Genomic DNA, 27,611 nt, shown 5'->3' on the forward strand with positions numbered 1-27,611 from the left:
CATTTTTTTTTTTTATTAGCCTTCGAATCTAATTATATCACAATTCTTTCTGAAATCTGTGAAGTCTAATCAGTTTAATGAATACGTAATGGTAAGTACATTAAAAATACTTGTTTTTAATTAATACGATAGTGTTAGTGCTTCTTGCTTCCGGTCCACTAACCATACAGAGGATGATTAACTCCGTAGTTAGTAAGATAAGCCACATTGTGTAATTTGAAGATGAATTTGAAAACATTTAAAATGATGGTTTTCAAAAATGGAAGCCAATTTTTGAAAAATGACTGATGGTTCCTTAAAGATGATAAGTTAGAATTTGTACATAATTATATTTTAATTATTTAAGTATTACGATCTTTCCAAATTAAATTATCATACTGGACAAAAAGGAAAAAATACCAAAGATAAAACACTAGAATACTTAGTGGAAATATTGCTATTGAAACAGTCATTGTTTCAAATGCCATAACATTGTCGTATTAACGTTACGTGGCCAAGTGTGGGGTGATGTTTATTTTGTTATTTAAAAACGCAAAGATTGCCGGTATTGGTTGCGCAAAGTATTTATACCAGGAAGTTAGTTTCCTACTAATTTATTTGCACACTCAGAATCTGTCTTACAGTTACATCTTAAAAGAATTCATATGCAAGATTATAGACTGTAAAAACTTGTTGCATCTAAAAACAGTAATTAAATGTTTATTTTAGGCTGAAGAAGTGGTTAACAAATTTATAGGATAGGTTTGATAGTATGAAATTTAAATTGAACAATATTTATTCGCAGAATAATCTATTCAATAAGATAAAAGTGTAATTCTGTTAGACAGCAGGAGATTAGTTAATATTTTTTAGGTTTACTGGACTAAGACACTGCTTACAAATTTTTTTATTAAATAGAATTCAATATATGCAAGTAAATCCTAATATTCAAATATAAGTAATACTTTTTCGTTCATATTAAAACGAGACCTCTGATGACACATCTTAAATAAAAAAAAAAGAACTACTTGAATTATTACATAATATACACAGGTCCGACATTTTTTATAAAGTAACTTAAGAGACTTATTTATGATGCATCCATGCTGCAAGTACTACCCTTGGAATCGTTCCGGCTTTCTGCAAAGACAGCTTTGCTGTCTTAGAAAGTGGAACCTATGATAGTGCACATTATCCAATTGCCTCCATTATTGGTCTTCGAATGAGATTGTAATTGGGTAACAAATGTCCTTACGGACATATAAAGTATCTTAAATTGAAATATCAGTGTTTGGAATGCAATATGTTCCTGTATAAAATATTTTGAACACTGTTGTATGAATGTTAATAGACCTAATTAGTTCATAAACGTGTATTTCTTTTTATAATTTCAAACCAATTTTGGTCTCAACAGGTTTTTTTTTCTGTATATACATTTTCTATGCTTGAATTATCAAATAAAACCCATGAGCACAACTTTTTTTAGGTACCTGCTACCACCAAGAAAATTCTTTTTTAAGGTTAACTCACATGTGTATGTGACAATTTTCCTGTTTTTTTGGTCAAAAAAGTTTTTGTTCAAGAATAATAAAAAGAAAATAATTTCATTTACAAAGTTTCACTAAACTTTTAGGAATCCATTTGGCCAACGTCTCTTTAATGAATGAAATTCGGAAGGCCTTGATGTTCATTCGTTAAATCACAAGTGGCATGGTGGAAATAGTTAGTTACGTTTACGTTAGTGTTTGGTCATTCGTGCAGTGGAACCGACATAGGTGGCCCGCAGTAATTCGTTTATTATATTAAGAATAAGGAAGAAAATTTAGAATTCGTATTCAATTGTATTTTGGTCTTAAAATGTCCACTGCGTTAGGAGCGTGGGGAGAAAAAGCAGCAGAACAGGATGTTTCAAAAAAGGTTTGTTATTTGGATACTTATGGATTCCAGTATGTTTTATGTTTTCTAACTAGACATTGTATTAGTTGGGAGGTCTAAACTTGCAAGAAAAAAGGCCTGAAACTTCTGAAGAAGATGATAAAATAACTAGAGCAGAGAAAAGCCTCTTACAGAAAATCGCGCGTACAAAATTAGTTACAACAAAAGCAGAGATTGAAGTACTACGCCAGGATCCCTTCTCGCCATTGCATTCCATAAAGAATTTCGAGGCTTTAAATTTGTACGTATCAAAATTTTACTTCAAAGTTAAATTAATCTTATGAAAATGAACTCACCAATGTTTCGCATGTTTATCTAAGGCATGTACTTTTTTTTAATGCCATGTAACATTACCAAAGAAATTCTTACGTTCGTCTTTTCACTCTCTTGTCCTCAAAATGAGGACAGTTGTATAAGGGTTGATTGTCTAAAACTGCACGAAAAAGTGAAATGTTGAAAAGCACCTAACTTCGACAATTTTAGCATATTTTCCTTTACAAGTTATACTTCCCAATTGTCTTTAAAATAAAGAACATATCCTCGTTCATAACGGTAATTGTTTTGTAAAACCACGGTATAATTATTTTCTTGTAAAACGATTCCAAAATGGTAAAACGGTATTTTCAAAAATTCTTGTTACTTTTTTTTGTAACGTAACAACATAACTCCTAAACACATGAACCTATTTCACAAATGTGGTGTCCTTTCGATTTGGGATTGCTTGGCCTCTCAGATTAACCGTTGAAAATCCTCTTGATTTTTTTTTTTTAATTTATTAATTTTTGTTTTTTTAAGTCATCTAAAGCAGCTCATAATCACTGTCAAAATAAATAGACGTGAACAGTTACTAGAAAGAAAAGTGGATGCTGTCAATCAAATTCGCACTCTAGTGTAGCGATACATGTTTATGACTCTATGATTTGCTGTTGTCAAACTTGCATACGATTTCAGTGTACGTTTGATTAAACAAACAGATGTATTTCTGAAATGGGACCTATGTCAGTTTATATATATCTTATTCCGTTTATTAGGATACTGAAGTAAAAAGGATTTTAAGTAGTTTCTCAGGGTTTTGGAAAATCTGTGCCTTTGATTTCAAGAATTAGGAGTGTGGCCAACTAGAAAATTTCGTATTGTAAAATATCAGTGTAGTTATGTATATCGAATGCTTTTAATATAATGGTTTTGTGTTCCCAAAGAGCGAATCTTATATACAATGGAGCAAGTGTTTAAAACAGGGTCCAACTACAGTAATTTAAAATTAATATGACTGTTCTAATAGGAAGCAGCAACTTCTCAAAGGTGTTTATGAAATGGGATTTAATGCACCGTCAAAAATACAGGAAACTGCTTTGCCCATACTTCTTGCAGATCCGTAAGTGTTGTTTGTTAATCATTGATTTGATTATAGATCATAAGATATAAATAACAATGTATAGTCTGTGTGTTGTTGAACACTTCTTTTTAAAAAATTATCCTTAATTTAAAAAGCTGATTGCTTAACATTATTTAGGCCTCAAAACATGATTGCACAGTCTCAATCAGGCACGGGAAAGACAGCTGCATTTGTGCTTGCTATGTTATCCAGAGTTGATCCCTCTTTAAACTACCCACAAGTAAGCCTTTTTTAAAAAAAGAGTTTAATTCTAAATATTGCTTCCTTAAGTAATTTATGTTATTATATTGTAATTATTCCAGGTATTATGTTTATCTCCAACGTATGAATTAGCCATTCAAACAGGGGAAGTAGCTGCTAGGATGGGACAGTTCTGCGATGATATTCGATTCAAATATGCTGTAAGAGGCGAGGATTGTTAGTATTTGATTTCATTAGTTCTCGTATTTTATAATAAGTCGATTCTTTGGTAATCGAGCAATCCCTAGCAGAATACATTTTATAATATTGAGGTACTCTGAAATAAATATTCGGAATTTTATAATTGTTGCATGAATTTGCTGTACGAATTATGTTTGAAATATTCCTGGTATTATTTTTCCTTTTTCTTCTTTCTGAGCAAACGCTTTTGAATCGGTCAAGTTTAATGACGTGTATGAGGGAATAAAGCAGTTCTCAAGCACCCTCCATTTTATCCGCGAGCGAATAGGCACGGTGAACAATTTGCTTACACTCTTATAAAAAAAGTTATTTCTATCCAAAAGATTTCTTGATGACACTTAACTTAAGCTTTTGTCCAATTTGCTATTGATTTTTGAATATAAGTGTCAAAGAATTGCTCGGTATTTTAGAACAAGGCGAAACTTTAAATAACGTGAAAAACTAATGCCTTCTTTACATGATTACTTTTGTTGAATTTTTCGCCATTGATGATGACATATAAACGTTCCTAATGAAATTTTCTGAACGCCACCTACCTCCAAGATAAAGTTGAAGTCCGGGGGAAAGAGACCTCCCAGTCTTACTCCTCTCTCTAGATGATACTGATCGTTTCATCATTTACAGTAGCGGATACCGTGAATGATCATTTTATGTTTTATAATTTTTGACAATATTGATTTAGACAATATTTTTCTTTTTGTTTTCCATAATTACTAAAGTACCTCGTAATACAAAAATTGAAGAACACATAATCATTGGTACTCCAGGAAAGGTTCTGGATTGGGCAACTAAATATAAATTCTTCGAACTCAGTAAAATAACAGTTTTTGTGCTGGACGAAGCAGATGTTATGATTGCAACTCAAGGTCATCAGGATCAGAGTTTTCGAATTAGAAGGTAGTAATTTTTTGTTTTCTACTCTTTACGATTGTAATTTCGATTGTTTAAATTTTTTAAAACTTTCCTCTCTAAGGTTAAAAAAAAAAGTCATTTTGATTATTTGAGATAACGTTTTTAATAACATCCACAAAATGTCTTGTTTTTTATTTTTACTATCCTGAGGCCTAGTAACATTCGTTCTTGTTTTGTGATTTTATTTTATTTAGAGGTAAAGTCCCCCTCCAATTTTATAGAGATTTATTAACAAAATAAATAATAAAAATGAAATAAAATTTCTCATAAATAGTGGCACTGACTTAAGAATAATGGGAGGGTATTGGTCTAGTTGGTTAGTTCGAATCAGGCGTATGACTACTTTTTATTGGTTAGAAAAAATTGTTTATAGTAAATATGAGCTTCCACCCCCGTCCACGACACCTAATTGGTAGTTGGGCGTTAAGCCTGCCTGAAAAATAGGCGATAGAATGATAAATGAAAAAAATAAAATAGAGAAAATTATTAAACCTATCTCAATTAGACAAAAATTAGGCGTTTTTTTACTGGAATTTATTTCAGCAAATTATCTTTTTATAGATTTCTTCCATCCCACTGCCAGATAATGTTCTTTTCGGCTACTTATGACGAAGAAGTGATGCAGTTTGCCAAAGGGATCGTTCCTAATCCTGTGCTTATAAGGCTTAAACGAGAAGAAGAATCTTTGGACAATATTAAACAGTACTATGTAGTCTGTGAACATAAGGATGAAAAGTACGCTGCAATCACTAATATATATGGAGCAGTAACTGTTGGGCAAGCCATGATTTTCTGCCAGGTTTGTAAAACTATTTTTCATGAGCCCTATTTATTTTAGCCAGAAATGTATCAGGTCAGTGTTTGGTCACTCTGGAAAGACAGATTATGATTAAAATGTTATTTTCAAGTAGCTTCATTGAAATTTTACTTTTAATTCTTTAAGAAAAGGTCTTAAATTGTCAACGTTTAGGATATAAATTTTGATATAAACGAAGATGATTCAGAATGTTTTATTGTCCTGAATAAGAAAAAAAGAAAAGTTCAAAAAGACTAGTAATGTAATTAAAGATAATTAAGATAATTATTATAAAAACGTAGTTAATGTAAAATTTACGGAAGTAATACCATGGTCTCCAAATAAAATGTTCCGATCCAAATCTGGTAGTATAAAGGATCATTTACAGCGAAGTAAGAATTACTGAAAATTTTCTAAATAATGGTAAAACTTTTATTTTTCTAGACTTTTTTTGTATAAAGAATTTTTTGCTTGCTGTGTTTTAATGTTAATGTCAGTTGGATTTAGAAACTTTTCCACTTTCCTTCCTTGCAAGAGAACTTGTTTTAGACTCGGAAAACTGCCGCTTGGCTGGCTGAAAAAATGTCTCGAGATGGGCACGCGGTAGCCCTGCTTTCAGGAGAGCTAACTGTAGAACAGAGAATAGCTGTTCTAGATAGGTTTCGTGATGGAAAAGAGAAGGTTTTAATTACCACAAATGTTTTATCGAGAGGTATGTTCAATTTTACATTATCAAAATAAAATGTGAGTAGAAGATCTGATGACATTTTCTAACATTTAAGTAATTTAGACATTTTAACTATAGGAAAATTGGTTCATCGGTGATGTAAAGAATTTATTTGGCTTCTGTTAAAAAGCTTCTATTTAAATTCAAGATTATTACATTTTAGTTTTGCTGTAGGGTGCAACCCATGGCTAATTTTTGTGTAATTTCTTATAGTACTTTTTTTTTAATAGGTATAGATATTGAACAAGTTACCATAGTTGTTAACTTTGACATGCCCGTTGATGCACAGAAGAGAGCAGATTGTGAAACGTATCTGCACAGGATTGGTAGAACAGGAAGATTTGGAAAAACTGGTCTTGCTATAAATCTAGTGGGCTCAGATGAAATTAACACTGTCCTTAGACAGATAGAAGATCATTTCGGTAAATATTCTTTTTTGCTAAATTTCTCTACTTTTCCTGCACGCATTTATATAATCCACTACAACTTATTTAAAGCTGAATTTGAAAAAATATAGATTTTTGTCCAATAAGTCCATGAAAGATTAAGGAAATTATAATTAAAGTTAACCTTAAAAACTTTGTACCAGTAATCAATTTTTCAAAATTTCAAATGGGTAGGTGTAGGTACTTAAGGCTTTGAGACATTTAGTGCATACAGTTTTTTTTTGAAAATTAGTATTAGGTAGATAATTTTGCTTCGGAAATTCCATTTCAATCTATTTTCACTTTTTTAGTCATTTTTGGTTAACTTCTAAGCTGGAAGGAAAATATCCACTGCGAAGTGAATTATTATTTTGTTGTGGTAAGAGGACTTTACCCCAGAAACGCAGATTTTGTGATTCTCGTAAGTCGAGACGGAGAACAATGTTTGACAAGTGCAACAGATTTTTTGAACTGAATTGTGAAATTTGTTCAATATTGTTGAGGAACAATGTTAAGAGACTGGACTAGGGTTAACATATACTTTGCATGTGAGAAATGGACAAGCCTCTTCCTCAGAGGTTAGACTTCGCTTCGAATCTCAGTCCAACTTCTTAAATGTACAGTATATCTGCGAGGAATCTCAGTATTCAAATATTTCAAGTGAGCACCTTCTTAGGTAAATCTGACTTGTTTTATGCGTCTTGCTTACTCTTGGGCAAACTGCTCTTTACTGTCACGAGAGATGTTTCATAACGTATACCCTCACAATTGAGATGCAAGAGTCCTAGCTTGCCTTCCATCCTAAAATTGAGACTTCTTATAACTAAAATAGGACCTGAAATACAAGTTTTATTACAGGTAAGAAGATAAAAGTTTTGGACACAGAAGATACGGAAGAAGTGGAAAAATTGAATCATGATTAATTATAACAGTAAATGTACATTTTCCTTTTTTTTTTCTTTTTTTTTAAACAAAGTTTCCTATCGAAGGAATTTTGTTATTTATTTTCATTTTTAATACTTTATTTTAAATATACATATTTTATTTATTTTTTATTCTTTTTTGTGAATTTATTTTTAATCCGAATAAAATCACTAAAAAGAGTGTGTTTCGACGAATTATTCTAATTTAACAAATAATAGTATATATATTGTAAAAAATACATTTCTACATTAAAGCTATTAACGATTACCTTTTCATTTTTTACGTGTTGTGTGATATTCGAGTAATTTTTTAAAGTTTCTTGCGCTTAAAACGAATTTGGAGATCTAAGGGACTTTGATTTAAAAAAAAAATCACCTCACACACAAAGTTTATTTCTACTATCTTACATGTATATAGTATAATCTGTTTAAAATAAATATTTTTCATACTATTATCAATATATATGTACTTATTTATATTTAAATATATAAACTAAGTAATAAGTACTTCCTCAGAATAATTAAAAATATAATAGTAATATTAATTGCACAGTTAATAAATAATGAAATAAGAGGTAAAAATCAGAGGCCCTAAATATTTGTACTTTTAAAAAAGAAGCACTTTTCAATATTAACAATTTAAAACAAGTTAGGTTAATTAAAAATAAAAATTATTAACACATACAAAAAAATCTATTTACAACTCTTATGACACGAATTTTAAAGCGTCAATAAAATTTCCTCTCTTGTTTCTACACTCCTCACCAGTTAATTAAAGCTCTATCTATTTTTTCAGGAATGAATATAATTTGGAATATATCTTTTATAGTAATTTAATTTAGAACTTAAATAGTACTCAGTGATTACTTTAGCAAGAAATTTTACTATTTAATACATTTTTACTACTTTTAAAAATTAAAATAAAAATGGAATTTTTAAATGATCGTGAATAAAGTGTCATGGATATCTTTTCAATCTAAGGAGAATCTAATTTGAGGTCCACCCTCCTACCCAGATCCAAAACTTTAGTTTTTTCATGCTTTTCACAACATGCCATGGAAACTATTTTAGCACTTCTAGCATGGTTTGTGAGGTCCAGAACCGTCTCCAACAAATGAAATTGTCGAATATGTTGAGGCAAAGAACTATTAAATGCTGCCGGTTCATTAGATATATCTATCTATACTTTTTAAAATGAAAATAAAACTACTTGAAATTCCTGCAAACCCCCACCAGACAAGTTCAATATTAGCGTGAGTTTCTCCAATCAATTTGAGTTTTACAATTGTAACCTCAATTAATGAGTTCATGATTATATTTTATATGTGACATTTTATGAGCTGATGTACATGACTACATACTTGCAAGACTTCTAGTTCAAAAAAAAAACATGTTCGAGAAAATGATTTCTGGTTAAGTAAACACTCAAGAGAAATCTCTCTGTTATTTCGAGTTTTTCTCATTTTCAAAGACACAAATTTTATTAGGAATCTCATTGAATCGGGTTTTAAAACTTGACCTTCCCTGAGAAAAAATCAAAGTGCTGGCTGTTCTATGAAAAGGGGCCAAGCTCTTCCACCCACAGACACGAGTTTAGCCCTCTGCCATATACGCGATGAGAACGGCTGATCCAGTTCTAAAAGGGTCAGTTCTTTTAACTTACTTAACAATAAATTTGTTTAAAATCACGTTTTTAAATTATGAACGAGCAACGATCTAAGAAAAAAAGATGAATTTATCGAAAAAAAAAATTAAAGTGAAAAGCAAAAATACAAGAGGGGTTATCTCTCTTTCCTGCTAAAGAAATCAGTAGTTCTATTAAAAATCAAATTGCATTCGTAAATACAAAAAAGATATTCAATTAAAATGAATTCCTGGAAAATAAACTAAAAGTTAGCGCAATGGATTTATTTCAAAGCTGAAGATCGTGGGTACGAATCCAGCAGCCTGCCCTCAGATTTTCTCTTCTGTTCGTTTATGAACAGTGTTGTCTATATCAAGAGAAAACTGTCAAGACAACACTGCCCGAAGAGTGGTAGTTCAATGTTTAAGACTCCAAGATTATTGCCTCAGATGTTGACGCGCCTTAATAACAATTAAGTAGTCCATTTTAATTAGTGAGAAGTGCATTTAAAAACAATAACACATTGAAATGGACTCTACATGAATACATAAACTATTTTAAAAAATTCATTATGTAAAAGTTCTTAACTTTTATTACACACACAAACTGTAATATATTTTGAATAGTAAAATCAAAGCAAATAAACAATTTCATTTTTTAATTTTTTTTTCATTACTTTTCTCAAAAATATTTTCTGCCTCTCTAAAATGAAAAAAATATATCTGGGCAATGCTATGGTCCCAATAATATCTATATTAAGGGAATGGTTACAAAAAAGGATATATTTTAATTATCAAGTGTTTGTTTATTTTACATTGTCCTTTATAAATAAATGAATGAATGGCCCAAATTTATATTTTAAATCTGTCTATTGAAACTTTTATTTAGGAAATGAATACAATTTTAAACAAAAATATAATTAATTCTCTATATTTTTAATTTCTTAACAAATAGTTTCTTCTATACTTGCGAATCAAGATAGATAGATTCAAGAAAAGAACTATGACACCGTAGCCAGAAATATTACAGAACCTGCCCACTGAGTAAAAAACTAAAAATATAAGTAATAAATGTTAATTGGGATGTATCCTGAATAAATTTCAAGGTAAGGAAACCAGTGAGAGTTAAAAATAATGAGAAATTATTATGGCCTGTAACAAATGAGACAGTTCTTAGTGGCTTCTTTTAAAAGTGTAATAATACATTTTCGGCCTAAAGTAGTATTCATTTTCTAAATTTTTGGCATTAATATTAAAAGTAAATTGAATCTAAATGTTAACATCATCAATGATAAAAGACACATAATGACCCGTAAAACAAATCAACTTTTTGAAAATATGATTAGGTCGACAGTGGATAATATCTTAGTTTTTATTATCCGTCGCAGTACTCAAGTTTATAGATTCACTGACCGGTTATGGACCTTCATGCACCATGAGAGGATCTAATTAATCTGATTAGTAATAATCTATTTAGTTTGGTTTATTCGAAATCTCTGTACCAAAGTATCATCGCTGAAGATGGATGGAAGTCCGAAACCGTCAGCGATACAATTAACTTGCGCGTACAACGACGGACCAATCAAAGATACGACTTTTTATCGATTTGATAATTTTCAGCAATAAAGATACCGACATATTTAACTATTATTCAAGTCTTATAAATGCCATTTTGTGGTGAATTGTATGTTACTGGGAAAAATTTCTTTCCCTTTTCTGCTTGGTTTAGGACTTTTCATCTATTTAGAATGTTTACGGCCTGAATTTAGTAAAACTATTTGATAAATGGCGGATCTAGTCCCCTTTAAGCATTGGAGCCAGAAGGCTCTTACACAAATTGTACAGTTACGAGAGAAACTTTCATAAGAAGTGATATTCTCAGTAAAAACCAGATGAAGTAATATCCGAAAAATGAGGAACTCAGGTAAAATGAAGATAGACAAAAAACTGGTTATCGCATGATAAACCTTTAAAATTCTCAACATTTTCTAATTTTGGATAACAGGTTGTGATAGTTGTAATAGACAAATTTGAGGCAATTCTGAACGTAAATTACACTGAATTAACCATCATGTCTGAAATTTGATCTTCCCAAACGATTAAAATGGCAAGGTTGCGACCTCGAGAATCAAATTTCAGAACTCAATGCGGTTTTCTCATGAGATTATTCATTCCAGAATTATAAGGATGGATGTTCTAGTTAATATTTTTTATATGATGATTAATCTGGCGCGAACTCACACGATTTCTTCTTATCGCAAATTACGTATGAGACTTCTTTCAAACTTAGGATGTGTAAGAAATAAATATCTCTCAGAATTGATACTTTAGAAAAAACCTTATTAAAATTATTTTTTCCCAAAACTGGTGTGTTCTTATATGAACAAAAATAAAAAATAAATATTAATTAAGGAGCTAGCTAGTCCAATAAGTCGATGCGCCCGGGGGAAAAAATTAAGTAGTTCAGCTCGATTAGTTTTTGAAAAAATCGCGTGAAATTGTACACCAAGAAAATTCACAAGTGAAGAAATGTCATACCATTTCCATCAAACTAGACTTTTACCAACTTATTGAAGCCAATTTATTTTAAGTTGTTATTGCATAAATTAAAAGACTACACATTCCACTAAGTCAGCTTAGTTACTAAAGTCAGCATTAGAAGTAACTCTACCATCCTCCCCTTAATCGAATTTTCCTAGAAAAATGTTTCAAAAATTACAGAACTATAATTGCACGATATGTTGGCAATTTTTCTGAAAATGTGGGGGAAAAAAACTATAAAGTGGTATTTTTGGCTGAAGGAAGTTAATCGCTAAGTTTTAGTGAAACTTACGAAATATGTTTTTCAGCTGGGAAATTCCCAAAATACAGCCTAATCTATTGAACTGTTTAATTATGTGACTATTTTTAAAAAAAAAATCTTAATAATGTCTAATGAACCCAGTAGGGGAGCCAATTTTACCTGTGTATGGGGAGATGTTTTTAATTATTAATGTTTTTGGCCAAATTATCACGTAATCACACTGTTATGAAATTTATTAGTTCAATATAATATTTGACGGATTTCTAGTTTACAATATCTTTTATTCATCTCTGATGCAGTACATGGCTTAGAATAACAGTGAAATAAAAAATTTATAGGATGAATTTTATTCTTTCAAAATATAGAAAACATGACCACAAGGACAAAATTATTTATTATTCACACGTAAGATAGGTTTTTACTGTAAAATATACATACAAAAATTTGCAAAACTAGATAATATGATTATATTACAATAATATTAATGCACATAATATATTTTATTACATTGCTAGCTTTTATTTATCAAATTCAAGGAGGCTTAAAATATAAACTAGAATATGTTTCCTTTTTCCTGAGTTCTAAGTTTATGTAGACTGAACAGATTTAATCTCTTTTATTTTTATCTTATTATGTTCAAAAACAAGATGTTACACCCATTAATATAAGCTAACTTTTTTTAAATAAATGATTAAGAAAATACTTACGCTTTGATTATAACTTTTTTCCATCAATGAGTAAAGCAAACCAAAATGAAAATGTAGAAACAAGCCTCTTGTGAGAAAATTAAAAAAATATATACATTTAAATGTTTAAGATATACACAAAAGAATGACCAGATTTTAAAAACAATAAACATTATATTTATCAATGTCAAGGTTACAGCGTTCCAAGTAAGTTTTGGATGTGTGAATTTCAAGTAGCTAATATTCTCATGAATGCTCTCGAAGTTGCTCGATAAACAGCCTCACAATAAACAAATGTTTATTATTACAGTATTGCAGCCTTATGAGGAAACGTATGTTCTGGTTGGATTTAGTGAGGTGGAACATAATCTTTAACAAACCTGTAATCGAATCACTTCATGACGGAGCTCTTAAAAAACCGCTATTTTATAAACTGCTCCCTGAATCCTTAGTAAGAATATGAAGGATATTGTTGATAGCATTTTAGAACCACTGTTAAGCTGCGCTGCTGACGTTATATGATGTAAACTCTAGAGCGACTGTCATGGAATTACCTGCCCGTTATAGCCTTGAAAGCTTTACCATTTGATTTACACTAACTTATGCAGTAAATAATGGAGGGGGAGAGATTTCAACTCCCTAAAAAGGTTTTCGTAGTCTTTGTCTAGAATTCCACAAGAAAGTAGAGCATTGACTTCTAGTTGGCTAAGCACTGCCAGAACTCAACGTTGCACGTAGTTGACCGACTATGAAAGAAGAAAAAGGGTTCGCATGAAGCAGGCATTTCCTTCTAAAAAATTACGATGAGAAAGACCAGAATGATGAAAAGGCAACGTAGTCTGAGGAAGTGCAAATAGAGGCATTACCTCAAGGAAGTAATTAATGCGAAGATCGTTGTCTCCAACAAATTAATTTAGGACGGGTTTCACTCTTCAGTTGCTTTAGAGGTCAATAGAATAAAGAAACGCTCTAAGATTACCGTCGAACAGTAAAACTAAAACTGGTTTTTACTCCATGCGCCGGCCAAATTAAATTTTACCTTTGCCACAACCAGTTTTGAGTTTCTTTTTTTGGGGGTGGGGGACATGAAGTTTACATATTTTATTAATTTTTGGAAACGAACCATTCTTTTGTGCACATCTCTGTAGATCAGGCCCTACTTTTGCTTTATACTTACTATAAATATGTTTATACTTTTTTCGATTACAAAGTGAATTAAATGAAATTCTACAAATTTGCTGGAACGACACATTCGAGGCCTGAGATAATAAGGTGTACTCTCAAAGATTACTGGACTTTGGAGGAAACACCCACTAAATAATAATAATAATAATAATAATAATCAAACAGAATCCATCAAGAAGAGTCTATGAACGACTATGAGAAAGGAAAACAGTCCCATATATCTAACATGCTATTTTTTTAGGGTAGGTAAAAAACGAATGCCCAAAGATTCGTACACTTGTAAAGAACTGTGAGAATTGATTTGATCAATTATCACTTTCTTATATCTCTCCTTTCTGCTGTAAAATAAAGGATTCTGAGCCTACCCTGCTTTCGTCATACAATTTTCAGAAGTGGATTTTCAAGGGAAATACTCTCTCCGAGTGACTACTGCAGTTTTTGTTACTTCACAAAAACGCTCTTAAAACTGCTTATTGTATTTAGCCACTTTTTTAAATACTTTTTTTATGGAAATATTAGTTTTCAATTTTCTGGAAAGGTAGTGAAGATTTTATTTTGTTGGAATCAAAATTACAAAAAATATTATATCAATCACTAGTAACATTCGGAAAAAGGCAGTTGTTAAGTAGTTTTTGGATTCTTGTGATAAATTATGAGTTGGGGTACAATCTTCAATGTTATGTTCAAATGTAAAGAGAAGTAGATGTACGTTGCACTACAGAACAACAAAACTTTCATTACATTATTCTCCTCTAAATTTATAAGCAAAATCTCACCATCCGTATTATGTATTTTAGTTAAAATACAAATAATAAGGTTAAAACGAAATCTGGAAATTTACAATTGGGACAATAAAAGTTTATCTAGAGCAGCAAAAATATAGAGAAGAAACGGGTATTAGAGGCACTAATGACTAGCTATAGTGCGCAAAAAAATTAAATTAAATAAATAGATAAAAGTAAAGAATAATCGTGACAATATACACTCCAGGTTTTCTATCCTGAAATTCATTCCCTGAAGTTCAGATTTCTGAGTGGGTGAAGTGGACCAGTTACTCATCCAGGGATCTGGTACCAGGTGTACCTTTGTGAGGTGAAACCCCAAACCAAATGCGAACATTCTTACAAACCTAGCGCACAACTCACAGGACCAGCTTTGGAACTATTTGGATTTTGCGTTCTCCAAGGCAAACTCACAACCATTCATAACGCACATACATTCATTATTCACTTATAGCATTTATTAAATGCTACGGACGAACAAATTTTTTCAGCCGCAGTGGATATGGTTTTAGACAGATTCATTAACAAAAATCTTTAAAAGCTAACAAGCAACGAAATTTTGGTATCTATAAAATGGTAGATTTATTTAAAAGTTATTTAAAGTCGGCATATAATTTTGTGATCATTACATCGCCGACCATTCTCACTGGTAATTTTAATCACTGAATTGTGTTGGATATTTCCTCCAAATTATCCAGTATTTAACAAAACGAAACAAAAACTGTAATTTATAGTTTTACCTTTTTCTACGACAAACTCTCTTGTGTTCTCGTTGCCAATGTAGTTGTTGGCATTCCGTGGAACAGTATGCGGTGTTCCAACAGCAATGATATATAGCTTCCAATTGGCAATTATAGCACCACTGTTTTTTCTTTGTCGCCGATATTTCTGCTGCATGTGCCTCTTTCAACATTCTCATCTCTTCAGAGTGCGAAGATCGCATTTCTTCTATCTCTTCTCTCAACTGTGCAATAGCTTCCTTTGCACTTTTATCTTTTTTCAAATCACTCTGTTTTGTCTGTGTTCCCATGCATCGTACCTGAGGCTCCATGCAAGAAGAACTCACAATTTCTTCTTCATTCTTCTGAAAAAAAAAAATAATAATAATAAAAAACATTACAAGGTAATATGAATAGTTTCTATAAAACTGAAAATTCTATTAAAGTGTAATTTTCTAACAGAAAAGACAAATTATCAACTTACAGTAGATAAAGGTGACTTGACTGAAGAAGTGCTATGATTAGAGGATGCACCCTCATGTGCATGACTAGTTGGCTGTCTGCTACTGTTGTCATCCCTGGATCTGTCGGTAGTGATCTCATCAGTCTTGCTTTCGTCATCATCGTCATCGCTGTCTTCGTCACTGTCATCATCGCTATCATCATCATCTTCACTATCTCCTACTGCTGCTATAGCTGCAACTCGCCCTACTTTATCTGGTTGTCTTTCTGCGCTGGCTGCAGCAACTACAGAAGCAGAAGCAATAGATACGGCAGATGTCCTCTTATTTCTTGACAGTATTTCTGCAGAAAATTCTTCTTTTTCTTTTTTCTTCTCTTTTCTCTCATTTCCTTCCTTCTCCTCTTCATCATCCTCATTATCAGCTTCATCCTCATTGGGAGAGGGCATCCCCTTTGGTTTTTTACTAAGACTGCTGCTAGCACTACTTGACTTCTGGGCAACTTCAGATAGTGCATCTTCATCTTTAGGAACTTTAGGAGGTCGTCCTCTCTTTCCTATACACATTAGAACACTTTTAGAAAAGGCCTATACTCATCTATGTAACATTTTTTCAAAATTAAACATCACTTGTTTTCCCATATAAGATGTAAACAAACAGTAAAAATTAAATAACCCAAAGAGCTCAACCATTAATCAAAGAACTCATTTGTATCAGCAGTTTTAGGCTCTGAACAAAAATTTGGGCGGAACCTTTAGATTAATGGAACGAGTTTAGTCACGTCGATTTTGGGATGCCATTAATTGAAACTTAAAATACCTAAGTGGTTAATCCCCCTGGACCGGAACAGGATGAGAATAAATACTCTGAACCTTGAAATAAATTAACTGAAGAAAATTAAATTATTAGCTGTATGACCTCGCCTGTTGATGCGAAAACAAAATAGCTGTTGAATTCTGTGGTTTGGAGCGGGGTTTGGGTTATACAGGAAAAAAAACAAATACATCATTCCACTGCACTAAAGAGATCAGAAAAGTTAAAACAGACAGAAGGTACAAAAAAGTCAAATTTAAACAAGGAACTGAGCAAGAAAGAAATTTGCATCTGACTGACATCTATCCGTTGTCTTATTAGCTTCTGCATCCAACATCTAAACATATAAACGCGCTTCAAGAACATAGAAGTTGCTTACCCTTGGTCATGAGAATAGGATGGCTTAAAAAGTCAGTAGACTCTGCTCTGTGCCTCAAGAACGGTGAAGGAGAGGAAACCAACCGTAGGAAGACAAAGATGGACTGTATATAAAAGATGGATATGGATAGGAATATTGGGCATGAACTTGTGGCTTGCTAGGGGTAAGAGGCTACCGGGAGGACGGAAATCTATTATTATTATTATTATTATTATTATTATTTTATTTAGAAATCATATACATAGCCAAAATAAATAAAGCAATGGCAAAACCGTCTGTTTCAGAACACTGCTTAAAAATACTGGGAAGACGATAATCTTTAGGGGCGCCACATAGCTCGGAACCTATCCGAGAAAGTAACCCTAACCAGCCCCAAAAAAATATACTCATTAGAGTATAGCCTCTGGAGAGATAGCTCCGTCTTAAGGAGAAAGGATGCGGTAATAGCACGTCGACGACAGGTAGCTAAATAAAAAAAAAAAAACACTCTCTTAAGTTAAATTCAACAGAATCAAACTTAATTTAACGGAAAAGAAAAGAAAACCCAAAATAACAAAATAGAAAATACGACTTCTTATAATATGTAAAACAGAAAATTACGAGAGAACACTGTCCGGAGGCCGGCAGTGCACTGAAAAAAGCTCCGGGCGCCAATAACCTTAGATGTTGACGCACCTTAAATCATAAAAAAATAAAAAATTACAAAATGAAAACTTGGTGACTGACGGAAACGAAAGGCAATAGCAAAATAAGCGGCACTGACTAGCCGAGCGTACGAATACGAGTGCCGACTATTGCAGTCCAGCGGTCACTACAGCCCAAAGTTAGAATAAAAAAAAATATAGCCGATTGTGGCAGCCTCTGCCACGCCTATCGAAATTTTTCGGTTAAACTTAATTGGGGGAATGTTTTTGTGTTTAAATGAATAGGGTGTCTGATACCGACATACTCATGGTGTACAACTTTTGTTTTCTTGGCTTTATTCTGAGTTTTAAAATAAGGTAAATAAACTAATATTCAAAATATTATGAATTATTGACCAATTATTTATTAAAATAAAAATTTAAATCACTATATTAATGATAACTTTTTCCCATAGGGAAGGGACTGGCTAAGTAGTTAGCGAATACTGGATTTTGACACGGATATCCCGGGTTCGAATCCAGCTACTGGCCCTTAGATTTTCTATTTCTAGGAACTTCTTATAGCTCACTGTCCGGTGATGGACAGTGTCGTCTGTAACGAGAGAACACTGTCTGGAGACCGGCAGTGCACAGAAAAATCAGTGCGCCAATAACCTCAGATGTTGACGCACCTTAAAAAAAGTAATAAAAAACATTTTTCCATAATTTCAAGGTGGATTTTTCTAAGTTCTTTTAAATGTTAATAAAGCAATAGTTAACAAAGAAACGCATCCATCCAGGATGTCTAAAAAGTTAAAAATAACTTATGTTACTCTACATAATTGAAGACTAGACATAATTTACAGATTCAAATTTTTAAACACTTCGATTCTCCTCGTTAAAAATTTTTAACAATTCCAATTGTCTTTTAACAAATAAATAACTATTATGACTTACTCTTGGGTGGAGTAGGTGCTTGCGGACCTGAACTAGCTTCAACTGATGGAAGACTAGCTTTTGGCGGTCTTCCTCGCTTTCTTTTCACGACTTCCGTGGCAACTACAGCAGGTCCTCTCTTAATGGGCATCTTCTTCTCTTCTTCTTTCTCGTTCTCTTCAATAACATCATCTTCATCATCATCATCGTCGTCCATTAAATCATCAGAACTATCATCAGATCGTCGTTTACTAATACTGCTGCAAGCTAATTTTTTCCGCCCTCGTCTTCTAGTTGCACCAACGCCAGCAACAATGGCTACAACGCTTTCTTTTCTTTTAGGCACATTTGACGGCACTTTTTTCGCTGTGATTGAGGGTAATGGACCAGATCTACTCAATAGAGATTTGTCACTCTTTTCAGATTTATCACTCTTAACTGACTTTTCAGATTTTATTGATTTATTAGACTTGAGAGATTTTACTGAGTCTTCACTCTAAAAAATAAGAGAATAAAAAATTCGAGATACTCTATCAGGAGAAACAATAAGAAATGAATTATTGAAATTACTAGAATTACTGACATCACTGGTAGATGAAGAGGATGATACATAAGTGCCTTCTTGAAGTCTGCGAAGCATTTCAGTATGTCTTTTAAGTTCTTCACAAGCTCTGCTCCACGAAGACGATCTTTTCTCAGAAGTTTGCACAGAAGCTAGATTAGTACTTATTGGTAGCGTACTTGATCTATCTACCGTCATCCTATAGTGAGTACCACCAAAGAACCTTACGTCAACTCGATCTCCTTGCTCTCGGATAACCTATAAATAATTCCATCCCAACTAAATAATTATACATTTGTTAGTACTGACATAATGGATAAGTTTGATATTAACAGTTCACCTTTGCTGGCCAATATGGTTGACCTTTAGCTTTGGCATAAATGAGCTGATGTGCTGGACGACAAGGTGTGCAAAACCAATGTCGAGATGTCTTGCGCACGCAAGATTTATAGCATTGATGGCACCAGCTTAACTGAGATATTTCAGATGAACACTGTCTGACCATTTGCCGAGCTGTGTCAGCAATATCACTGTGAACTAATATTTAAAAGAATGAATTACCTCAAGAAAAAAATATATATTTTGTTACTACACTTAATAGTACGAAGAGCGATTTATAAGTTCCAGTAGTAAACGAATGTGAAAAATTGAAACTCTGCCTGCCAAAAAAAAAAAAAAATCATGCATAATTATCACAATAATTTCAAAAGGGTTGAAAAATTAGAGCATTAGATTATATTCGAACAATATGTTCGAATCTTTTTGGGGAAAAAACGCAACAAAACAAAGAAGTAGCAAAACGAGCTTTACGATGGCAAAAAAATGACGCCAGAAACTGGAAAATAGAAGACTGCAGTCAGACGATTGTTACTGAATTTGGATTTACTTCAAGATGGTATCAAAAGGCCTTAACTTTTGTGAGCAACGTATTTTACACAACATCATGTCAGGCAATCCACATTTTCATTCATCAAGCAAAAAAAATTGTCTTTTCCCACCACCAAATGCGCCAGACTTGGCAACATTTAATTTCGGTAACTTTTTTCGAAAATTAAAATGCACTTTAATGATCGGCCGCCCGTTAAACGATTTAAGACATTGGTACAGACAGAACATCTGACTGGTTTCCAAAAAGCTAATTCCAAAACATTTTCCAGCAAAGGAAAAAACTACTGGAAACGACTTACACTTGCGGAAGAAATCTACTTGAAGGTGACAGCAACCGCGATGATCAAAGTGAGTTCCGGTTTTTTATCAGATCAGGCCAGAACTATTGAATCGTACTTCATACGTAATAAATAAATACTTAAGCAAAATAAAACTAAATACACTTAAATGTAATTCACCTCCATGAAAAATGACTACATTGTGAACGATAGTGGTTGCATCTGCCGTGAATTCGGCTAAATTATTATATCCTCGATCAGCAGCTTTCTGCTGCATTCTACCAACATCCATTACACTGTGTATTAAATATCCAACTCGCCACCATTCTGATCCAATATCTATTTGGGCTCCGGGAGAGCCTATATTGATTGAACGTTGTAAAAACTCATGTGAGTTAACTAAAGATGAATACTGTAAGATCAAACGTATATAAATTAATAGAAGTAAAACGAATAAATTCCGAAACAATTCTGCCAAGAAAACGTAAATTAAAATACCTTATCTTTCAGAATTGTACACACAAGTGTAAGTAACCTATTTAGACTACTATGTTTTAAATCAGGTAGAGATTTGTCCTCTTCTATTGTCTGCAAAAGACAACAGTAATATCTAAAGTTTTTGTATGAAAAAAAAATGTCTAATAAATAAATACTATGTCTCATATCTGTTTTGTTTTTGAAATTTGGATAAGCATGTTTTTAATCAGGAAAAGGAAATAGTATGTCAAAAATAAAAACGAATGCTTAGGAGATCTTGATTATATTTTCTTTCTAGCATTTAACATAATATCAAGTTCTGGTATAGCTAAATGTTAACTCAAATATTTCAATTGAAGAGGTACTTGCGACGAAGCCCGACTGAAAAAGAAAGGCGATTTCAATTAAGGGAAGTAAAATCTCATTTTTAGAAAATCTCTTCGAAAATCTATTGTGATCTTATGGAACTCACTTTACTATTAGTAAAAGATAGTGAAAAAAAAAAAACCTCTTTCATTTCAAAACAATTTTATTTTAACACTTGCCTTTCATGATTCCGGGGTTCAATCATTGCCAGAAAAATTCGGTCAGTGTACTGTTGCAAAATTGCAAACGAGAGGTAACAGAAATAGTGACTCTTAGGGTACGTTTACAACGGAGCTGTGAGTATAGATGATAGCAGAGATGATAACTGATAGAGTAAAATATAATCGCTGATTAGTGTGCACAACGGAGCTGTGATACATGCAACATGTCGAGTAGTGAAGAGTTTTTATGTTCAGCAGCAACAAAATGGTCTATTTTAAAGAAAAAACGCTTTAGAAAATATCATGTACATCCCATAAATAAAAAACGAAGTACTTTGGGTGAATTTCACTATTTATATAAGGAACTTAGAAATTATCCGGATCGTTTTTTTGAATATGTGAGGATGGGTCCACCCACATTCGACTATATTTTAGAAAAAATAAGGTCAAAATTAAGAAAACATTGGAAAAATTGTCATGGAAATCCTATAACCACAGAAGAAAAACTAGTGATTACTCTGGTAAGTAATGGTTTTATTGAGAAAAAACAAATAAATACACATAAAAATAAATGTAAGCACGATTTAAAAAACAAAACATTGTTTAAAAGTAAATAATAATAAAATAATAACAAAAAATAATGAGTAAATACAGCACTAATTAATTTTTCTACGTCCATTTTGAAGCTCCGATACTGGAGTTCAGCTAGCAGAAAAATGAAAAATTTAATTCTATCATCTATGCTCGTTTATACCAGCGCGTATGAGTCACTAGTCGCGGCTTCGTTGTGCACGCTCACATTTGAATGTATTATGTTTTTCTTTAAGCGCTGATGCCTCACTGCTACCATCTCTGCTACCAGCTCCGTTGTGAACGTACCCTTAATGCTGCATTTCCGAGCTCCAATAGTCAAATTTATTTCAATCAAAACTTTATTCTTTTAGACTTTTAATTACATTTTGTTTGAGCTTATGCTATTTATTAAATGATTTAAGGCGCGTCAACATCTGAGCTCATTGGCGACCGGATCTTTTTTCAGTACACTGCCGGCCTCCGAACGGTGTTCTCTCGTTCTCTCACTGTCCATAACCGGACAATGAGCTGTAAGAAGTTCGTAGGAAGAGAAAAACTAAGGGTCAAACAGCTGGATTCGAACCCGTGATCTTCTCGTTGGAATCCAATACGCTAACCGCTGAATCCCTTCCCTTTACTATTATGTATTTTTTTTTTAATTTTATGTTTATTAAGCCAAAACGATTAGATATATATAATAATGATAATAAAGTCCATTTCCCTACCTGGCACACACTACACTGATATTTATTTTTGGTACCAGGAAGATTACTGATGCAAGATAAATGGTAGACCCTGTGACACGCACCACAGGGTATTACATCACCCCCAGTGTGACATTCAGAACAATACCAGTCATGTTTATCTCGTTCAGCCTAGAATAAGGTATACATTTCAGTCAACTACAATAATGTCAAACAAAAATAATAAACATAAAGATAAATAAATAATTTCAAATCAATATATACATAACAAACCTGATTTGGAAGTTTATATCCTTCTTGTTCAACTCCAAGTTTGGAACCTTTGGAACCTTTTCTTTTGGTAATCAGAAGAAGGCCATCTCTAACGCAGTATCCCAATTGACGAGTTACTTCCTCTGTATTATTATAAACATTTCAAATCACAATGAAAACAAATTCAGTGTTACTACTATCATTATGAAGCAAACCAATATTGCCTATTGCAATAACTTTGTTTAATAAGATCTTTTATGATGTAACTTTTTGAAAAATTTACTTTTATTTTTCCAGTATTCGGAGGAAGATTGAGGCTGTTTGGAGAATGACTTATGCTTCGAAATGGTGTCAATTTTTAGAAAATTTATCTGTCTTTCTAACCGTGTTATCAGAATCGAATTCAGACTAAAACTTTCTGAGTAATAACTTTTTATTGGAAAAAAGTAGTAATGATTTTAGAAAAAAAATTAAAGTGACGTCACTCAAGAACAGTGGAACATATGAAGTTGGCCAACACGTCTTTGAAGTCCACTTGAGATGTACTATACACAGTAGGCCTATGGAATTAGTTACTGGTTCACCCTGTATAGCAGGGTTTCCCATCAGAACCTCTGACTGGATTATGACATGCTGAACATGCACAATATTAATTTAGAATATAACAGATAGTGAAGGGCAGGTAAACTCTGCGCCATATCTAGGAAATGTGAAGAAAGAATCTAGCCAATGTTGGAAGATAGGAGGGTGGAGAGTAAGTACCCACTTGTGGCCAACGCCATGAAAAAGTCGCGGTGGATTGCTGGAATGGAAAGATGTGCCGCGAATTTGTGTGTAAGGTTGGATAATCTTATAGGTTTATGGGGAAATTTGGAAAGCAGAAATACTGAGGTCATGATTAAGGGTCGGTTACAAACATTAAGGATGCAGTAATGATTAAATGGTTGGTGGGTTCTAGAATTTCGACCCGCATGTCCTTATCCAACTGGAGGGTTCTGTCAACAATCACTCTCTAGAGTGATTTTGTTATTTACTGTTCCGAAAATTAAAACTTCAAATAAATAAATAAATTAAGATTTCTTTTTTTTCTTCTACGAAATGTGGCCAAATCTCTATTTACTAAAAAAATATTTAAAAAGTGCATAAAATGTAAGTATTTACCTTCGTTGACCGAATGAACCCTGTTCATGTACTTCACTATTCTTTCGAGATTAGGAACTTGGCGCTGATATCTAATTACTTTTACTGCATCCCATAGCTGTTGTACAACTTGCGGGCAGGACATGCGCCTTCGGTACATAGAATTAAGGAGCCTGGAAATAAAAATTCATTTTCAACACATCCAACGATATTAAGTTTTTTTGTCAATTTCAATGTCAAAGGAAGAGAACGACTTTTTTTTAAGTGAAAACGTATTGTACGCCTTTAAAGGCCAAGTAAGAAAGACAAAAAACGTTTTATTTTGTGTCCATTCTTTCTTTCTGTTTTCTACATTAGTCCCAACTTTAAGCTTATCATGCGTTCTGAAGTAAGCATTATGATAAGTGATAAGCTGCTAGCTTAAATTTTTTTAATTTTAAAGAAGAAAACTGTGCAAAAGATAGTCATGGAACACGTAATTCTGTTACTCAAGCTGCAGGACGAATGACACTGCGAACTTACAATATCAATCAAACAACAAAAAAGAACCAACGATCAAGTTTAAATAGCCAGTGTGACTGGCAAGTAATAGGAAATAAAACAACATTCAAAGGATGCTGAAGAGCAGACAAATCTTTGGATTGTGCAAAAATTCCATTTATGAACAGAAAGGTATTATAATATCTCGTTTCGACTTCGACATCTCTACTCGATAAATTTTTTTGCATAAACTTCTCTGACAGATTTACTTTTCAATTGCTACTTTGAAAAAAATGCATATTTTTTCTGTTATGAATTATTTCTTGTGCCCAAATAACAAGATTTTTTAAGATTAAAACTTTACGCAAACCCGTTGGACAATTAGATGATCGGCAACGCTTGATCTACTGGGAGTGAACAATATTAGCAAAATGTTTTATTGGGGGAGGGAGTGAAACTCTAAAAAAGGAGCATTTAAATGATAAATTTACATTTATTTCACTCACGAAATAGAAATGATCCCAACATTTTACTTTTAAATTAGTTCAACGATACTAAACTTAAAAAGATTAATAAGCAAAAGTCATTGTATTACTGCCTACCAGAAACTAATCAAAAAATATTTAATAGTACAATAGTTTATTTAATAATTGCCTAATTATTAGAAAGTTGAGGTCGTTTCGCTTCAATAACAGCCGTCTACTGAGTATGGGAGGAATTGAATTTTTAGAGGTAGCTATTTCTAATTCATCTTTCAAAAATTTGTTTTATTTCACCTTTGATGATAATTTTCTTCCTCTCACAACTGAAATGTAGCCGGATATTTTTTATTTAAAGAATCTGAAAGGTCTCGATTCTTCTATTATTTAGTTTTCGCGGGGTACCGTGTGAGGATTTGTATCAATTGTAATTCAAGGGTAGATTTCTCGTCGCTTTTAATTTTTGGCGCAAAACATTGGCACATGCCAGCCAAGTAACCTTCAATGAAATACAAATTTGTTGCACTATTTTTCCGTCACGTAACACCATAATAGACTTCCCCGTAGGCACCACATTTGGTATTCATTTTTTTGCATTTAAAATAACAGATCTTTTATTATACCATGTCTCAAACAATTCATTTTCATGTAGAATATTATCAATTATTAAGGAATCTACACCTACTTTCAGAGTATTATTTGAAACCTCTTTTAACTCTAGCATAATCTGCCGGTTAGAAAACAAGAAGTATGTAAATGATTCTTCCTTCACTTTTCAGCAACAAAATAACTATAAAATATGCCGCGAAAAAAACTTAGTCTTAGCTACTTCGTACCACCTAAGTCACTTATCAGATAATATTAACCACTTCAAAACTCACAATACTGACGGGAGCCTGCAGTGACAGTTGATCTTGGCTTCTTAGAGTAGTGAATTCACGATGAGAACTCATAAACAAAAAGCCTGAACATTTTTAACAAACTTAAGCTTCCTATATTCATTTGAAAATAGTAGACAATTGATCTTAAACAAGTAGTGGACTGAACAAGAATTGTTTTAGTCACTACTCTAATTTTGAGAACATTTTTTTAAGTTACTCAAGATTTTAAAAAGTAGTCCTTCCTTTTCAAAGATTTTTTGAATTAGATTTTGACCAACAAGGGAAAAAAATCCGAAACTGATAAGAAAACAGAGAAAAAGCATACTCTAGCGGATACCTCACATGAACTGAAAAATGCCATATTTAACAAGTAAGAAAATAAATCAAAATTTTGCTGTTAAAAAGACTAATTCTTAATTTAATACGAATAATTAAAGAGCTGATAAGTAAATATATTTTTAACTTATAACTGCATGACTGCAGAAATAGGTTAACCTGCACAATGGACTAGACTCAGAATGTAACTATCTTTTCTGCATACTAAATCAAATATCTAATAAAATTTATTACTCACGTTTTATTCATTTTGAAATCTCCAGCCGACTCGGTAGATTTCTCACTATTGCTACTGCAAACACAAACAGTATCTCAAAATAATAAACGACTGTTACCACTTACGGGATCGTCTCCCGCGATTAAAATTAAAAGAATAAAAATAAAAATTAAATAAAAAAAATTCTCCGTATCAAAAACGTTCCGGATTCACAGTAGGACGATTAAAAAACTGTCATGACTAGAACAATAAGATGAGACAGAGACAAAAAGTCGACTTTTTTTTAATCAAGAAAGTTTTAATTTACCTCATGACTTCCCGATTAACAAACCGGATTCAGCAAGATAAGCGGAAGGTGGCAAACTAATTATCTAACGAATCGTTCACATTGTACACACTGCATTAATAACAATTTACTAATTAATAGGTAGTAAACAATCATCCCTGAAAGCACAAAGCAGTGACACCTCAATTTCAAGATGGCTGAAAAACTAGCGTCCCCAACATGAGCGCACCAGGCGGATTGATGGAACAAGCATTATATCGTTAAGACTAGTTAAAAATCCATGAAAAGGAGCCCTCCTAATAAATTAATTTACAGGATACTAAAAATATTAATAAAATCTTCAGAACGGTAACACTTACAATCTAGGAACTACGGTTACAGTGTCACCCATTTTAGACGTTTTCATCACCTTACAATTGAGAGATACAAAGTGATTTTTATTTGAAGTCTAAGCATTTGCACACATCTCCGCAGAATATTAAGAAGAGTTAGGTATCTCAAAGGGACAAAATAAATTGTTGGTTATCATAAAAATTTGATTTGATTGGCTCAATAATCCGACATAAAAGAATGATCAACAGACGAATAGTTTTCTCCAATTTGGTATCTTATGTAAGTCTAAAATGTGTCTTGCGAGAGTTTTTGACGATTGATTTCGATAAGCCAGTATATGAGCGCTAGCAATTGTCTTAAATTTAAATTAAAAGATGAGAGGAAGCATGTTCGTCAATGGTCTGAGAAATCTTTTTTATTGATGCTCAACGTTTCGCATACCATTAAGTTCCCTACATGAAATTTAAAAGATATTTAGCTTTTAAAAATTTATAAGAAAGGTAAAGCTTATAGGAATGTACAGCACAAAAAATAAAATAAATTAATTAATAAAGACCTTCTCCGGACATTGCAAAAATTCTACCCCATTTGTTTTAATTAATTTAAGAATAATGACACTTTTCAAAAATATTTTTATTTAAAAAAACAAATCTA

General features: G+C 32.4%; 2 protein-coding genes across 4 annotated transcripts; one reads left to right on the plus strand and one right to left on the minus strand.

Annotated features, from left to right (window-relative positions):
- Positions 1-1,628: 1,628 nt before the first annotated feature.
- Positions 1,629-7,666, plus strand: Dbp80 (putative ATP-dependent RNA helicase Dbp80). Its single transcript, XM_074117402.1, has 10 exons — positions 1,629-1,896; positions 1,962-2,155; positions 3,197-3,289; positions 3,428-3,530; positions 3,613-3,727; positions 4,471-4,648; positions 5,225-5,462; positions 6,009-6,171; positions 6,417-6,608; positions 7,470-7,666. The coding sequence occupies exons 1-10, from the start codon at positions 1,837-1,839 to the stop codon at positions 7,532-7,534; spliced, it is 1,401 nt and encodes a 466-aa protein (XP_073973503.1). The 5' UTR covers positions 1,629-1,836; the 3' UTR covers positions 7,535-7,666.
- A 240-nt stretch (positions 7,667-7,906) lies between these two features.
- Positions 7,907-26,837, minus strand: LOC141448777 (uncharacterized). Of its 3 annotated transcripts, none has more exons than XM_074117397.1 (12): positions 26,646-26,837; positions 26,360-26,413; positions 23,967-24,118; positions 22,827-22,948; positions 22,575-22,724; positions 20,771-20,860; positions 20,453-20,684; positions 19,447-19,643; positions 19,128-19,364; positions 18,566-19,040; positions 15,817-16,349; positions 7,907-15,694 (listed from the first exon to the last, which is right to left on the minus strand). In XM_074117397.1, exons 1-12 carry the CDS (start codon positions 26,648-26,650, stop codon positions 15,350-15,352), a joined length of 2,592 nt encoding a protein of 863 aa, XP_073973498.1. In that variant the 5' UTR covers positions 26,651-26,837; the 3' UTR covers positions 7,907-15,349. The 3 variants fall into 3 exon arrangements, with proteins under 3 accessions (XP_073973498.1, XP_073973497.1, XP_073973499.1); XM_074117396.1 differs by having other exon boundaries at positions 7,907-15,697; positions 26,646-26,836; XM_074117398.1 differs by lacking the exon at positions 26,360-26,413 and having other exon boundaries at positions 7,907-15,697; positions 26,646-26,835.
- Positions 26,838-27,611: the final 774 nt, after the last annotated feature.

The sequence above is a fragment of the Rhodnius prolixus genome, unplaced genomic scaffold (assembly GCF_049639745.1).
Source record: "Rhodnius prolixus isolate KJV_2025 unplaced genomic scaffold, Rpr scaffold_2, whole genome shotgun sequence".
Classification (NCBI taxonomy): Eukaryota; Metazoa; Arthropoda; class Insecta; order Hemiptera; family Reduviidae; genus Rhodnius; species Rhodnius prolixus.